Raw genomic sequence first — 16,306 nt, forward strand, 5'->3', positions numbered from 1 at the left:
TCTGAGAAAAACCTGTGTGCATCCACGCTCACTAGATTGGCAAATATAGACCACAATGCATTGCATCTAAACAATTTTTACCCCAAAAAAATGTATATTTTTAATAAATCAATGTTTTTATCTTCAGAGGACAGTGGACTCACAAAATGCTCATAGCAATGAAATTATTACATTAGATTTGAACTTCATGAAATTGATGACATCATGTCCGCCGTTAAAAATCCAGGGCATTACATAGTGCTGCACTATAGTTTTACAATAGTTAGGGCGGGAATTTGGAGACAGCCTATATTTCCATAACTCTCCATTTGGAGGGCTAAAGGTGGGGGTGGGGAGAAGCCGTAGGAGAATTTGGATTGGGCCTATAGGTGAGGTCACACGCGCTCACTCCAGCTCTCTGATACAGTCGATGGGTTCAACCCGTCTTCAGTCAGCTGTGGGTGCAAAGAAAGAACTGAACTCAACTGGCGTGAGGGTGGGAATATTTTCCACAGTCAAGACAGAACCACTGTGTCTTAAATAAAAACGTTTTATTCTCATAATATAGCTTTGTTCTATCAGCAGAAACCACCTCCACGTCACTCAGTGCTAAAATATGCAACCTTTTCAGCCTGGAGCTGATCCATCAGCAGTCAAGGAGCTCGTCTGAAGGGGGGGGTCGAGCTCTGATGGGGGGGGGCTTTAGTCCGAACACGTTTGCTCCGTATGGCTGTTATGGGCGGAGGTCTCTGCAGCCAGAAGGTCACAGGTTGAGGTAAAAAAGAAAAAGGAGGAGTCTTCCTGGAACAGAGCGTGGGAGCAGCTGAGCATGGAGGCAGACAGCAACACGCCACAAAAAGCTGGGGTTACCTCTGGGGGGGGGGGTTACCTGCTCTCTGGTATCATGTAGCGTTGGAGCTGCTTATTGCCTTTGTGCTGTCCGTGTTGGCGTTCACCTGCTCTTTCACCACGGGATCTGAGGAGAACAAGCGTCACAGCTGACGGACACACAGCCACCGGGGGGGGGGGCACGCGTTCAGATCAGATGCTCACAGAAGTAGGGGTGGCGCATGGCCTCCGCCGCCGTCAGCCTCTGCTGGTGGTCGTATCGCAGCAGCTTGTCCAGCAGGTCCAGAGCCTCCGGACTCACCAGGTGCTGGTTCTCTGACTGGATGAACTGCTCCCAGCGCTTCCGCGTCTGCCTGAAATCATGGGGAGGGGAGGGGGGGCTGGTTAGCGAGGATCAGAGGAGCCGCAGCTCCTTCCAGGTTTATGTTTTCATTCATCCGCGGAGGTTTGCTGGTTTCACTCCAAGCTAGAAAATACATTTGACATCAAACTGTCTCTTTTCTTTGTTTAAATAAAGGTTTCGGTTGAAACCCAGGGCTCCACGCTTGTCTGGCGCCACCTCCTGGACAGGCTGCAGATGGACGCTCATCGAATGGTCACAACCATGAGGTCCCGAAAATGTGACGGGAGGCTCAGCTCGCTCTGATGACCATGAGGTGTTCTGAGCGTGTGCAGGACTCACTGCCCCAGCAGGTCTTTGAAGCGGGTGTCCAGTTCTATGTGGTACTTGTGCAGGTAGCCGTAGAGCTCGTCGGTACCGAGGACTTTGGCGATGCGGACCAGCTGCAGAGGAGGGAGGTTCGGTTTGGTTAGAAGAGTGAAACATCATTGTGAACATTGGTAACCATTTCCTTCTCTGGAAAACACTGAAACCAGGCGGCGTTCTGTGGAAAACCGCTTTCCTGCATCGGACGCCGACTGCTGGGGTTTGAATAATTACGGGAAGATTAAGTGTCTGATGTTTCGGGTTGCAGGGATTAAAAAAACAACTAAAAGTCAGCTTGTTTATCTTGTAAATGTGGCAGACAGACTGAGGTGAACAAAGAACCACAGCCAACGGCTCGCTCAGTATTTCAGCTCCGCCCCTTTGGCCGCTGTGTGACTTCAGCTGATAAAGCAAAACTTTAAAGTCAGAGGGTAAAACGAGCAAACGGCGGTCGGTGTGCAGTGGACCTCTCACCTGGTCGTAGTTGTCCTGACCGTGAAAAAACGGCTCCTTTAGGAAGATCATGCTGGCCAACATGCAGCCTAAACTCCACATGTCCAGACTGTAGTCGTACATCTGCAAACAGGAGGACAGTCAGCCCCGGCTGGCATTGGGGCTCAGAGGTTCACAGCTTCCCTGGAGGCGTACCTGGTAGTCCACTAGCAGCTCAGGGCCTTTGAAGTAACGGGAGGCCACCCTGACATTGTATTCCTGAGCGGGATGGTAGAACTCAGCCAGACCCCAGTCTATGAGCCGGAGCTGCAGAGAAGACGGAGACGGTGGAAACAGCCTGAGCTCAAACTGCACAGAAACCGTCTTTGCTCCACGTTTGACCTCCGACCCGCCTGCTTCTGCCCGGTTTCAACAGCTGCGCAGCTGGTAAGACGCAACACGACAGCCGAGGGCGGCGCCCAGACGCTTTCCTGTGGGGTCTCAGCCGCCTTACCTTCCTCAGCTGGTGGTCGATCATCACGTTGTGGGGCTTCACGTCTCGGTGCATGATGCCCATGCTGTGGCAGTAGTCCAGAGCCTGGAAGAAAGAGCAGGGCTGCGTTTCCTCCTCTGAAGGCCTCAAGTCAGTGTTTACAGCAAAAGCCTGCTCACCTGTCAGGTAGACTTCAATTCTACAGATCAGAGTAGAAAGCAAGAAGATATCTATCTATAATAAACCAAACTCAGCTTTTTCAGTGGAACCACCTGCAGAATCAAAGACTTTTCTGCTCCACAGTGTGTGAAGACACACATACCGTGGAAATATTACATATAAAACTGCATTAAAATGCAGAATAAACTCTGAAAAAGCTGAACTAAACTACATGAAACAGAGTTGAATGAAACTAAATTGAGGCTAATTAAACGGAAAGAGTCTGAGTCAAAGAAACTGAGCTAAAGACATTTTTCATTTCAGGGTTGGCTCTTTCAGAAATGGGGGACTTGAATGTTACAAACATTCAACTCCAGGACTTGAAACTTGAGCTTTGGGACTGCTGAACATTTGGAAGCCTACCTTCAGGAGCTCAAACATGTAGAAGCGGATGTCGTAGTCCGTCAGCTTCTGGTAAAGCTCCTGCAGACCAGAGGAAAGCTCAGGAAAGAAGCCAACAGGAGCAGATGCATGAGGGCCATCGAAGGCCGTACCTTAAAGTCTGTGTTGTTAATGTACTCGAAGACGAGCGCTGGCGTTCTGGACTGAAAGAGAGGACACGCACGGCTTAGCTGAGGACAGCAGCGGGACACCGGGCAGGCAAATGACCGCCGCTCACCACTGGGTCTTTGACCGTGTCCACCAGGCGGATGATGTTGGTTCCTCCTCGCAGGTTTTCAAGAATCTTGATTTCCCGTTTGATCTTCTTTTTCTTGACGGGCTGAGGATTCGAGGAGAGTTATGACATCACGTCTGGGACACATTTCCACGTTCTAAATGATTCTGCACACTGGATTTTGGTGTCAGACCGCGATTTCTGTTTCACTGAAACTATAAGACTGTCTGTGGGCCCTTAGGGTTTCCAACATGAACCACTGACGCCCGTCAGGACTAGATTTACAGGTTTCCTTCAACATGCAGCCGCTTTTCAGGCACCGTGGGACAGAAAAGGGTCCTGCTGCCTCCAATGGAGAAGATCCAGACAACAGGAAACCACAAAGCCCGAGCAACGTACTGCGAAGAAATCCGAGTCCTTGAAAATGTAGGAACCTGCAGGTTTACAGCTGACTGCAAATTCTGTCACTATTTCACACTATTGGGAGAGAAATAGATTCTCTCTTCATAGTTAGGAGGGTGGTTTAACCATGATCCAACATCCTCTGGACAGGAGGGGAGACTCACCTTGAGGATCTTCACCACCACCTTTTCGTTGTTGGTAACATTTATGGCCTCAAACACCTCGCTGTACTTCCCTCTGCCCAGCTTTCGCACCAGCTGGTAATTGTCTTGATTGCTGCAAAGGAAGCGGATGAAGTCACAAACCTCCTCTCAACCCCCTGAAGCTGCAGGTCGGACCTGTACCTCCAGTTTGGCACGTGTGCGTCGTAGTCCCAGTACTCTCTGTTCTTCTGTGTGTTGACGTCGGTGTAGACCCGAGCCTTGCTGCTGGCCGGCGTAGATCCGGGCATCGCTCGCTTTGAGGCTCCGTGACGGGGCCCTCCACCTCCCTCTGAATACTTGTCGGCTCGATACTGGAAGGCGGCGCAGCGACCGTGCAGAGTTTGCGTCTCCGGCGTGTTAACGCGGGCTGGGGCTGCTCGTGCCGCGGGCTGGCAGGCGCTGGGCCCGTGCTGAGCGCGCGCCGTGCAGACCGACAGAGCCAAGAGGACCGAGTGAGTTAAACTCCGGAGCAGGATGTTGGGCAGGATGGGATGAAGAACCGCCAGCTGCAGGAAGGGAGACCAGACCTCTGAGCTTTATGTGAATATTCTCTTGATCAAATTCAAACTCGGAGGGGCAGACATGGACAACACCCAACAAAATCCAGACTGTTTGTGTTCTGTTCTCATCAAACTATGAGGTTAAAAACCCACCCTGATCGTCTTTTGGTCCATTTTCAAAGCGTTCCCAGTGGTCTAATCACGATGCTCAAAACGGCGGCACGTTAACGTTGGGAGTGGGGTCATCTGGACCCCATAAGATAGCACAATGGTTAAATAAATTTAAAAAAGCCTCCCGTTAATCAGCTTTTCTACTAAGCTGAACATCTTTATGGGTCAGAAACAACCAGCTGAAACTTTATTAACACTGCGCTTGAAACAGCAGGTGACCCACAAAGGCAGCTCAAGGAAGAAAAACAACAAAAACAGGAAGAAAAGCAACGACGGAACAAGCTAAACGCATGAAGACGTAGGCTATGTGCGACTGATCCTCCCTGCTCCCCAACAAGGGAAAAACGACGTAGTGCGGGACTTTCTGGTGCACTGGATTTTAAAAGCAGTTCAGACATCAAACTCACTACTTTTTCTTTGTAAACGCCAAATATGACATCACCCATTTAACGACCCAATTAATTAAAACATTTTTCGAAGACTTCATGAATCCAATGAGTCCAATGAAAACGTGGATGGTTTATAAAAAATGAACTGGAATACAATATTTCACATAAAAACTTGTTCAAACGCAATGCATTGTGGTCCATATTCACTGGAATTTCAAATAGTAGATTCAGACACCCCCCCCCCCCCCCCCCCGAAAAAAGGCGAGCGCCCTATATTGTGCACTTCAGACACGACCAGAGCGAGTAAAAATACAAATATCCCGTTCGAGTATGAATCTCTGAGGGGTCAAAGGTCATGAGAACAGACTCCACCCCAGGCCTGGTATTTGTGTTAAGTTTGCATCTGAGCAGGTGTTTCAGTTTGATTCAGGAGCTCGTGGACCACAGTGACCATGGAGGAAGAGGAGGAAGATGCAGGAGTTCAGAAATAGACAGGAAAGAGTTCCCACTTTACACAGCACCTGAACGCACCAGCGGGGAAAGATCAATCAGATGAAGCTCCGCCCCCATACCTGTTCGGCGTAGTTGTAATTTTTTTGATTATTATTCTAGAGTACATTTTTTCATTAAGTTCCCATTTCATTATTCTATAGTAAACGTAAATACACAATTCCTGTGAGTCGCAGACTCTGTCATCTTTAACGAACCATCATTAAAGGTTTTAATTTCATTCTGCTCTTGTTTTTGTGTCTCGGTTCCGGGGAGCTTTGGGCCCGTTAAACTCAGCCCCGCTCAGCTCCAGAACCGGCTCGTGTTGCGGCTTAAAGGCTCAAAGGTGCTCCCAGACCCGGTTAAGGTTGAAACTACGACCCACATCCTAGTCGCGCTTACTACTAGCAGCTTCCGGTCAGCCTCTGACTAGTAGTTGTGCTCGTTCCGCTAACCAGGCTAACTAATTACCCCGGTTAGCCGTTTTAGCACGTTTTGCCACAGCCCAACCAAGCAGCAGCGCGAGCGGGATCTTTACCCAGTGGCTTATCAGCGTTCCGCGGCCGGAAGAGTTTTAAAAACACGTTCATGGCTGAGGGAATCAAGTTCAAACGCGAGGCTAAAGTTAGCCGGCTAACCTCGTCGTAGAAGGCTCGAGCCCAGCGGAAGTCCGCGCGTCATCGACGCCAGTTAGCACCCGCGGCACTTTGATGTCCGTTATGACGGAGGTAGGTGCGCGGCGGGGACTCGATCGCGGTCCGAGGCGGGCAGGTAAGCGGCTCTGACGGCGGGGCAGAAGCCACGGCGGGTCGGTACCAGAACAGGATGGTGCTCCCCCTTTCGTAACCCGGAAGTGAAACGTTTGGCGAAAGAAACGATTTTTTTTTTTTTACCGACGCAATGAACCTCATGACGTAGGTGGGCGACAACCTGGTGGTTGTTCTTTCTTTAAATTGATAGTGATAAATAAAAAACCCGTTCAGTTGGCACGTGGCCAGGTAAACAACTCCAAGAGTTGAATGTTTAATTGCATGAGTGCTGCTGAGAGCAGTGAGTTAGTTATGCAAAAAGTTTTGTTTGTAACAAACGTCCTTAAAGCTCAATTTGCTGAAAAGCCAGGACACTTGAAGTTGAAATACGCAAAAAAGATTGAGCCAAACCGTTTGAAATCTTTAGAGAAAATAAAAATGAGTGCAAGGAAAATTGGGCTACATTGATGCATTTTCCCGGGTAGAATACTAATAATCAGTCTGCATGATAGCGGCGAAGGTTCTCCTCATTGCCCTCAAGTTGGATCATGGCACCTGGACTTCTTTTCTTTCCTGAAACGAATTTGTAGCTCATCCAGCCTAACTATGGTTCGCAACGTTTTCCACTTTAGACAAGACAACCCAAAGAGTTCTGAGGGTTTAAAGACCCACCCTGATAAACGTGGAGTTTAAACATGTCCTAGAGGTGATTTTCAGACGTTTGAGGACATCTATAAAGAAAATTTAGATGAGCACTTCTGAGTATTTCTTTATTAAATCATTGTGAATCAGGAGCAGCGAAAAAAGGAAGCTTGAAGAAGTTTGTAGTTGTGATGCAGAGGGCAGGTCAGAAGATCAAAGAAGAAGGGAAGGGGGGTGGGGTTGCTCCATGCCAACTCAAGAGAATTTCAGAGCTGAACTTCTAATGAAACCCTGTCAGTCTACAAAAGCTATGTCCTAAAAAAAATGGCACAATAATTGAAACCCACTGGGAACACTTTGGGGAAAAGCGTTAAAGATTTGCTTATTTGATGAGTTTTGGTGGAATGTGGTGCAGAGGGTAAAGGGCACTGACTGACTGTTCTTCAGAGCTACAGAGGCTCTGGATCAACCAGGGAAACGTGTTCAGATGTGTAGGAATGGGTTACATTTACTCAACGAAAAAATAAATCCAGTACTCGCCACACCTCACTATAGATCTGTGACAGAAATGTGCATTCAGCAGCTCTGGGCTCCATCAGAATGCTTTCAGTACAGTGGTACTGACCTGATGTCACAGGGTTTTCAAGACTTCAACTGGAAATCATGTGACCTAGTTCATGTCGCCACAAAAAATAATAATCAAGGAAATAGGAGAGGAAAAGGCTTTGAAACACAAACACATAATTAAAAAAGATGCTTTGTGGCTGTGATGCAGAGGCAGGAGGCAGAGATGAAGATGCTGAGGTTCTGTTTGGGACCAGGATGGACCAGGAATGAATCCATCAGAGGAACAGATCATGGTAGATGTTCTGGAGATGAATGCAGGGAAGCAGATGGAGATGTTTGGACACGTGAGAGGAGGAACAGGGATGATGTTGGTGAAAAGATGCTGAGGTTGGAGCTACCAGGAAAGAGAGGAAGGTGATGGATGTAGAGAACATGAGGGTGGATGGTGTGAAGGAGGAATAGGTGGAAGCGGATGATTTTCTATGGCGCTCTCTGTGGGAACCGCTGAAAGACAAACGAGTCTTCCTGGAGTCGTTTTTGGTCGTTTAACCCACCTCTGAAAGCATGACATGGTTTATGGTTATTTATGGTCTTCCTCTGCAGGAGCGTTCCTCCGTAACCGGCGGTGGGACTGAGAACCGTCCACCTGCTCTGATCTCCTGTTGGCCTTCAGTGACGGAAACGCTGCACCGTACTTATGAGGGCTTTTATTTGAATATACAGTATGAACAGGAGTCTATAACGCTATCCGTATGCCCCTCCCCCAAGCAGGAGCTTTAGGGTTACACGGGATACCCCCCCCCCCCCCATTCACTCAAAAACCTGCTTTAAATATAACGCAAAGATTGTACAGAAGATAGAAATCCACACCGTGAACTTAAAGACATCTTTCTCAAAGATAATCTCTGGTTTGAACAAACACATCATGTGGCTTCTCAAGAGCTACTCGGGTTATTTAGGTCTGTTTGGATGGGGGGGGTCCTGTGAGGGGAATAAAATGCAGATTCTTATAAAATAACAGAAGTGGGTTAGACCTATCACACTACCTAACAGCAGCTAGCTTGTGGCGAGTGAGCAGCACAGTGCTTGGAGGACTTGTTGGGTTGGTCCTCGAGGACGTGAGGCTTAAGCTGTTTATGAAACAGCCAGTTCATTCGTAGCTAACAGAAAGCGGGTAACATAAGCACTATCCATGTTTATACAGCGTGTACACACAGTCAGTCTCTAATATGACAGAGTCCACCAATCCAGGAATCAGTAGTCATAAATATTCCACTGTGCTTCCTCTAGTGCACGCGTGTCTGACACCGAGGGTTTGGCTTTTTCACCGACAGCTCCTCTGTTTTCATACAAAGAGTCGACAACACACACTTCACTTTTTCACAAAAACCACTGGATTTTTTTCTTCCTCTTGGGACGTTTTCCTAAACAAAGTCTATGATACATCGGGGGTATTAAATGGGATAAATATTCATGCACAAACGGATGGCAACACCTGGCCTAGAGTATGTCGGAGGATCCTGCTGCACACACCAGCTGCCGCCTGAAGGGCCTTTGCTTTCACCCAACGTTAAATTAAAACCAAAAGTGATTAAAAAAATAACAAAAAAAGGTAAGAGGAGGACGAGGCACACGGACCACAGAGGAGCCTATCAGGAGAATTCGCAGACGGGACGCTCCGGTCGCCTTTCTCCAAAACGGACACGACAAGCTACCACATGCAACCACAGACTAAGGTCCGTCTCTAAACAAAACCTTCCAAGTCTTTCCATGTCTTCACGTTTTCTCCAGAAACGAGGGCTCCTGCTCGTCTCTGTCCGGTTCCTGTGATGCGCGGAGGGGCGAGGGCGAGACGTGTTCACCGACAAGAAAAAAACAGGTGAGTGCCTTAGAAAAGAGCGCAGTTCCTCACAAGGACTGTCCTGCCTGCAGCTCGCCTCACGGGATGCACGGCGCTTCCGGGAAGTTCTCCCCCTCCGCCGTGTGCTGGACCGTGTGCTCCTGCAGAGCCGCCAGGTCGACGAAGCGCTCCCCGCACCACACGCACTTGAACTGCGTCTCCCTGGAGTGCACGCTCTGATGCTTGGCGAGGTGCTCGCGCTGCTTGAAGCTCTTGTCGCAGTTGGCACACTTGAAAGGCTTCTCCCCCGTGTGGACGCGGCGGTGGCGCTGCAGCTCCGACGAATACCTGAAGCGCTTTTCGCAGTCGGGGCATTTCAGCGGCTTCTCCCTGGTGGGGTCGCAGCGGTGCTGGACGAACTCGGAGGAGGAGACGAAGCGCTTGTCGCACAGCGAGCACTTGAGCGGCTTCTCGGTGCAGTGCGTGTTCTGGTGGCGCTGCAGCGTGGAGTTCTTCTTGTAGCCTTTGCCACAAACGTCACACTTGTAGGGTTTCTCCACCTCCCCGCCACATTTATGCCGCAGCAGCTCTCCCGACTGGCTGAAGGACTTCTGGCAGGACGCGCACTTGAAGAGGCTCTCCATGCCATGGACCTGCTGGTGGTAGAGCAGGTGGGACGGCTGGAGGAAGCTCTTGTCGCAGAGGTTGCACTTGAAAGGCCGGTCGGCCGGGTTCTTGTGAGTGCGGCGGTGGCGAACCAGGGCGTACTGCTGCTTGAAGCTCATCTGACACTCCTCGCACTGGAAGGGTCGCTCCTCAGAGTGCGTGCGTTCGTGCTGCCGCAGGTCGGACGGCCGCTTGAAGCTCTTCCCGCAGGAGCCGCAGCGGAAAGGCCGCTCCCCCTCCGGCTGGCACTGATGATGCAGGAGCTCGGACGACTCCTTGAAATGCATCTCGCAGAGGTTACACTTGAAGAGGTGCTCGCCAGAGTGGGCGTACATGTGACGCACCAGGTGGGAGCGGTGCTTGAAGCTCTTCTCGCACACGGCACACTTGTACGGCCGCTCCGAGCTGTGCGTGCGCTGGTGGTGAGCCAGGTGCGAGGACTGGCTGAAGCTCTTGTCGCAGGTGTCGCACTTGTATGGCTTTTCCCCCGTGTGCGTCCGCTCGTGGCGGGTCAGCTCCGACAGATGCCGGAAGGACTTGTGGCACACCGAGCACTTGTAGGGTCTGTCCGGAGCGGAGGCCTCAAACGCCGGAGGAGACGAGGCACTGATCACGGCGCCGCCCCCGGACGTCTCCCCCGTGGAGGGCTGCTGGGGGTTTCCGCCGGACGAGGTGGGGGTGACGTTCCCGGAGCCGGGTCGGTAGGTTTTCTCGCAGATGGAGCACTTCATGGGATTGTTTCCGTTGCCGTGCGAGTTGTGGTGCTGAGCCAAGGAGGTGAGCAGTGAGAAGCCCATCTTGCACACTCCGCACACGAACGGCTTCTGCTCCACCTGCACGCACTGGTGCTCCAGGAGGTCCGTGGCCTGGCTGAAGATCTTCATGCACTGCGTGCACTGGAAGGACCGGTCCTGGGTCACCATGCACTGATGCTCGTGAGGGTTGGCCAGATGGGAAATGTCAAGTCCGCACACGCCACACTTGTGCCCTCTGTCGCCCCCTACCTGTAAGGAGGCCTGCTGGGCCTGCACGGCGTGCTGCTGGGGCTGCTGCAGGGAGGTATCCGGCTGCAGAACCACGCCGTACACGGTGCAGCCCAGAGGGTTGTCGGCTCCTTGGGGGAGTGTGTGCACCACGGAGGGTGGAGCCACTGCATGCTGCTGCTGCTGCCATGCCTCCGTCATCCTTCCACCTTCGATGTCAGGAGCCTAACGCTCACAAAACAACAGTTTTTGTCCCAGATGTGGCCGGAGGGAGATGGAAACCAGCTCCTGGGGGGGGGGTCGGTTTGCTCAGCGGACGGGGGGGGGGGGGGACCTGGGAGTAAAGAGGGAAAAAAATGAGTAAACAAACAGCCATGAATGATAGACCAAGCAGCTCTAGAACAGAATGTACTGACAGACAAACGGCGCTTAGAATGACAGCTGCCAGCAGCAGCCTCAAGGCTGCCGGTTCAAAGCCGAGATGCTGGTTAAACTGAGGACGCTCCACATCTGAAAGCCCGCGGCTCCAACTACGATGGTTGGGAACAAAAAGAAACCCAATCCTGTTTCCAACAGTTCCCGCCGTCACGTTACGCTGACAAACGGCGAACCTGAGCGGAACCGTCCGCTCTACCGCGGCGGTAACGGCAGAAATGATGATGGGCTCGGTCTATTTCCTGAAACGGAAGCCCAACATCTAGTGGGTACGAATGTTGCCAGGCGGTTGCAATCCAGTCTCCGGGTTCGGAAACATCTGCCCGCTTCGTTTGTTCTCGTGGAGGTAGTTTGGGCCGAAGTGAAAGCGGTTCTGCTCTGGATGCTGCTCCGTCCGCCGCCGTTAGCCCGTCAGGCTGCGGCAGCTAACCCGCAGCTAACGATGCTACATCTCTGGACTTCCTTCCCCAAGTACGCCGCCCTCTCTCCCTCTCAAATACGGTCCGGTTCGGTCCGGGGGGCGACGAAGTTCCGTCAGCGGGAAGCGTCCGCCATGAAAGAGGAGGGCCGCGCGGATGCAGCGGGGGCGGGAGAAGGGTTCGGTGGAAACCCCGCTCCCTGAAAGGCCACACCGACTGGATGCTGGGAGTCTGCGCCGCGGAGGGACCCCGGACGACAGCAGGCCTCCCCGGGCAGCGCGGAGAAACCCCGCGCGGCCGCCCAAGCAGCCGCCATACTCACTCGAGCTCAGGATCGTCGCTTCTCGGCGTGCTCGGGGCTCGACATCAACGGCTGCCCAGACGAGGAGGAGGAGGACCGCCGGTGGAGAGGATGCGGTCGAAGCCGGACGCCATCCCCCAGCAGACGGACAGACACCGGAAACCCGCGGGCAGGGAGCTGCTGCCGCCGTGCTGCGGCGGCTACGCACGTGCCATGGCCACGGAGCACCTAGAAACGCCGACGGAGCGATGGCGGCCCATAGGAAAACTGCTTTCAAAGTTTGCTCGACGAGCTTTCAGGATCACACAAAGGCGAGCGGCAGTTCCCTACTGTGTGAGAAAGTGTAGTTCCCGGTTCGTCCAGCAGAGGGGAGTGTTTCCCCGTTTCTCTGTCAATGACACCAGTTTTGGATTTGTTCTGAAACCACAAGAAGATTCAAAACCCCGCTGAAGTACGATGCTGTCACTATAGCAGTAGTTTATTTATACGGTTTGAGTTTAATCTTAAAGTTTCATTTCAGTTATGTATTGATCTATTTTCAAAGCGGTCCGAGTGTTTTTTTTTTAAATTCTGTTTTAGGCAAAATTTAAAAACACGTCATATTCTAGTAGTTTCTTCAAGGTGGCAGGAGTTCAACAGAAATTCTTTGGGTTAGCGAAGGACTGTTGGGATAGAGCAACGCCGCCCCCTTTCCCCTCTCTGCTGCTGAGAGCTCTCTGTTTACACCAAGCAGGGAACTTGTGGTCCACCCAGAGAATTTACTACTAAAATCAAAATACCTGTGTCGTTTTTTTAGGACAAAGTTTCTGCAGAGCGGCAGGAGTTCATTGGAAATTCACCTCTGAGGGGGTGGGAGCAAGCCGCACCCCCTTCCCATCACCCATAACTGAGAGCTCTCTGTTTACACCAGAGCAGCAAGCCCCTCCCCCTTTCCTTGTTTCTCCTTTTAAGGGATTATAGGAATTTTCTACATCACAAACCCGATTTTTCTGAAAATGAATTTTGTTTAAACCTTTTCTGGATTTAAAAGGATTTAAATAAAGAATTATTTAGAAATGCAACTTTGAGATCCATCTTCCATCAGTGTTTATCCAATGAATCTTTATTTACAGAGCGTACCAAATGAAAATGGCTGGATGGCTCGGTGCACAGAGAACCCACGGTGTGTATTGATCTTCATCCAGGGGGGGGGGGGGGGGGGGGGTCCTTGGACAGGACCCTTCATGCTGACACAACCTTTGTGTTTTGTCGGGAAAACTGTTTAAAGAAGGAAATTATAAATTTACAGTGAAAAAGATGCAGCGCTAAAAGACTTTGAGCTCTGTTTGTCGAATAATAGGCTCCGTGCACGAAAGTAAGGAGTTCTACTTCCGCCGCCTTGAGTGTGAGGCCGACCATTTCCGGCTTGCGACTTCTATAGCAGCGACACGGCAGATTTTCATTGCGAAAGATGGTATATTTCAGCCGTTTTCTACAAGGTCTCCCGAAAATCGACGTGAACGACATCTACAGGATTGTCGACCAGTGCGTGGTTACATGGGCAAAATATCGTGTCTAAAATATATAGTGTCGAAAATACCGAAAGGAAATGTGTCCCGTTGTACTGTAGACAAACCTGTGCTGTCACATATGCAGCAGCTCGGTAATATACGAGGCGATCTTCCAAACGTGCTTTTATTAATTTTATGAATATTATGAAGTGCCTGTTCGCTCATCATTTTATATTTAATCCTTGTGGTCAGTGCTTTTTTTTTGTGGAAGAAGAACAGAACTGAAGAAAAACCCAGTGTTAGGATAGGCTAACAACACGGGCTAACAACATTAGCCTTTTGATGGACACAATATCCAGGACAAACCATGTGGGAAACGCTGCAATCTGCATCCTGGCTGCACGTAAATGTCTGGGAATAACATCAGCCTTTATTTGTCGGGGCACAATTAGAAACACAATTCCATGTGTCGTGATTTTTTGAACAGTTTCTAAGGACTGAGCGGCATTTCTGCTCTGTAAAGCTCACACACACTGTGTGCTCTGCTCTGTCCTCGCGAGTCCGGCAGCCGCTAACCCAGAGCGGCGGCTCGGCTCGCAGTCCGAATTCTCACACATAACAAAACGCACACGTAACAAAGCACCCTCCCCTCAAACACATTAATAAATCCAGCTGATCTGCTCAGTCAGAGAGGTTCACTCGGTCCACTGGCTCCGGAGCCCGAACGCAGAGCTCGGATGCTGGGTTTCAGACGTCAGTGGACACGCATCCCCCCCGCATCTCCCTCGTGAGGGGTGAAAGAGAGGGGAGACCCAGCGGGGCGAGAGCGGAGCGGGGCTTTACGCAGGGCGTCCGCAGAGCCGCTGGTCGGTCCCGTATGAGCTCCAAAGCTTTCTCTCAGTGAAACACCGTCTATGCATGACGTAAACCCAGAGCAGCAGTGACACACGATCGGAATGACCGTTTACATGAACAACGATCGGCATAACCCAGCTATCTCGATCGGAAAGAAATTTTGATCCGAACGAGTCTGACCGGGGCAAAGTATTCCGAACGGCGTGTTTACATGACACATTTTCTTTCCGATTGCTGCAAATATGAAACACGACTCGTCTTGCTTGGGGTGAAGTCCTCCCGCCGTGTTCACCATCCATTCGGCTCTCACCGACACTGGAAAGCTATGAAAGCTTATATTAGTACTGTTGTACTTTGACAAATTCGCACACGGGTATACACAACAATGTTGTGATGTCTTTGTCACGCGTTGAAACACCAAACGCCTTTCTTTTACCCGAAATCCGCTCCTATTTACTCAAAACTAGCAACTCAACAAAACTCCCCACACCAATAACACGACCAACAGGAAGTTGTCGGCCTCACACTCGAAACACGGAAGTTAACCGGAAGTTCTGTCGTGCACGTAGTCTATTGTACAATTTCAACGTGCCTCGCAAATAACTTCAATAAAAAAAAGAAAAAGATGCAGCATATTCATCATTTAACTGCTGATTTATAAAGTTTTTTTTTTGCTTTTTGTTTGATAATGGTTCTTTATTGTTCAAAATGAAAAGTCTGTTTTATTCTTTCTACATTTTTGTAGATATGATCAACAATGCGAATACATAAAAAGCCACAAACAGAAAAGCAGCTTTACTGAAGGACACTCAAAATCCACAATCCTGTCTAAAGAAAGGATTTTTTTGATGCTTGTCATGTTTTTTTAGAGACATTTCTGTGTTTGAAAAAAGCCAAATGTGTGCAGAAATAAAATAAAATAAATATACGATTCTACTGAAACTCTGAGCGCATTCAGGACAGTTTTTATTCGATTGCCATAAACAAATTAAATGTGGACCAGGAAACATTAAACCTGGACATCTTCTTGTAAACTAAGATACTGTGGGAGCTTTCTTCATTTTAATTATTTTTAGTATTATTATTTCTCTGGTTTTTAACTATTTTAACACAAACTGAAGCACTTTTTATGTAGTTTTATGTCTTATTTATTGTTTTTAGTAGTAAGTTCTTCTTTTATGGAATGAATGAACTTTTAATTTCATTGTATGTGTGACAACAACAAAAACTGATCCATCCATCCATCCATCCATCCATTAGTTTAGTTTATTTTTCCACAATGTGTCAAAAGCAAACAAATCCTCTCACAATACAGAATGTGGAAAAAATGGACATCCCCGAAGCAGCTGCTTATTATTAGGGGTCCATCCATCCATCCATCCATGCATTCATCCACACATCCATCCATCTTAGCTGCAGGTCTCTCATGCTCCACTTGTGTCTCCTCAGCCTCTAGAGCTGCAACGACAAAACAGTCAGATGTGTCTCTCAGTTTACAGCATAGAAACCTCTTTGAACCAGACAGAAATACATCTACAAAGACATGGAGTAGAATTGAAGTGATGTCTAGTTAGTGTGTTTAAAGAAGTAAGTGTCCTGCTGAATGAAGCTGCATTGTTTTCCTTGTGCTTTTACAGAAGTTCCACTCTCTTGATGAAAACGTATTAACAAAATACTACGAGTTGCTATGTCAGATTTTAACAACAATCCTCCTAGATCAAAATATTACTCACGTTTGGTGCAAAAGTCCTGCAGACTCTTCCTGGAGGGAGCAGGCTCCGCCTCTTCCTGGGTTCTCTTGTCTGATCCTGTGGGCGGGGCGGATCTGGAAATCTCCATCCAAGCAGATCTGAGCGAATTTGATCTGATCCAGCAAAGCTTTGAAATACCCGTATAAAATCTGTGATCCGT

At 49.5% G+C, this 16,306-nt stretch overlaps 1 protein-coding gene and 1 long non-coding RNA gene across 7 annotated transcripts; one reads left to right on the top strand and one right to left on the bottom strand.

The window, feature by feature from the left end:
- Positions 1–513: 513 nt before the first annotated feature.
- LOC101163644 (casein kinase II subunit alpha') lies at positions 514–11,222 on the bottom strand. 6 transcript variants are annotated; one of them, XM_078944967.1, is made up of 13 exons: positions 10,917–11,222; positions 4,041–4,405; positions 3,861–3,972; positions 3,298–3,399; positions 3,173–3,223; positions 3,042–3,101; positions 2,481–2,564; positions 2,183–2,293; positions 2,009–2,110; positions 1,511–1,611; positions 1,033–1,181; positions 869–955; positions 514–776 (listed from the first exon to the last, which is right to left on the bottom strand). In XM_078944967.1, the coding sequence occupies exons 1-12, from the start codon at positions 11,094–11,096 to the stop codon at positions 882–884; spliced, it is 1,491 nt and encodes a 496-aa protein (XP_078801093.1). In that variant the 5' UTR covers positions 11,097–11,222; the 3' UTR covers positions 514–776; positions 869–881. The 6 variants fall into 6 exon arrangements, with proteins under 6 accessions (XP_078801093.1, XP_078801092.1, XP_078801094.1 ...); XM_078944966.1 differs by having other exon boundaries at positions 514–780; positions 10,917–11,221; XM_078944968.1 differs by lacking the exon at positions 10,917–11,222 and adding an exon at positions 6,087–6,323.
- A 1,000-nt stretch (positions 11,223–12,222) lies between these two features.
- Positions 12,223–15,267, top strand: LOC144991143 (uncharacterized). The gene is made up of 3 exons (XR_013655064.1): positions 12,223–12,361; positions 13,163–13,212; positions 15,141–15,267. It is a non-coding gene; the product is annotated as an uncharacterized LOC144991143 (long non-coding RNA).
- The last annotated feature ends 1,039 nt before the right edge of the window (positions 15,268–16,306 follow it).

Source organism: Oryzias latipes, chromosome 3, assembly GCF_053564925.1.
Source record: "Oryzias latipes strain Hd-rR chromosome 3, Olatipes_Hd-rR_3.1".
Lineage (NCBI taxonomy): Eukaryota > Metazoa > Chordata > Actinopteri > Beloniformes > Adrianichthyidae > Oryzias > Oryzias latipes.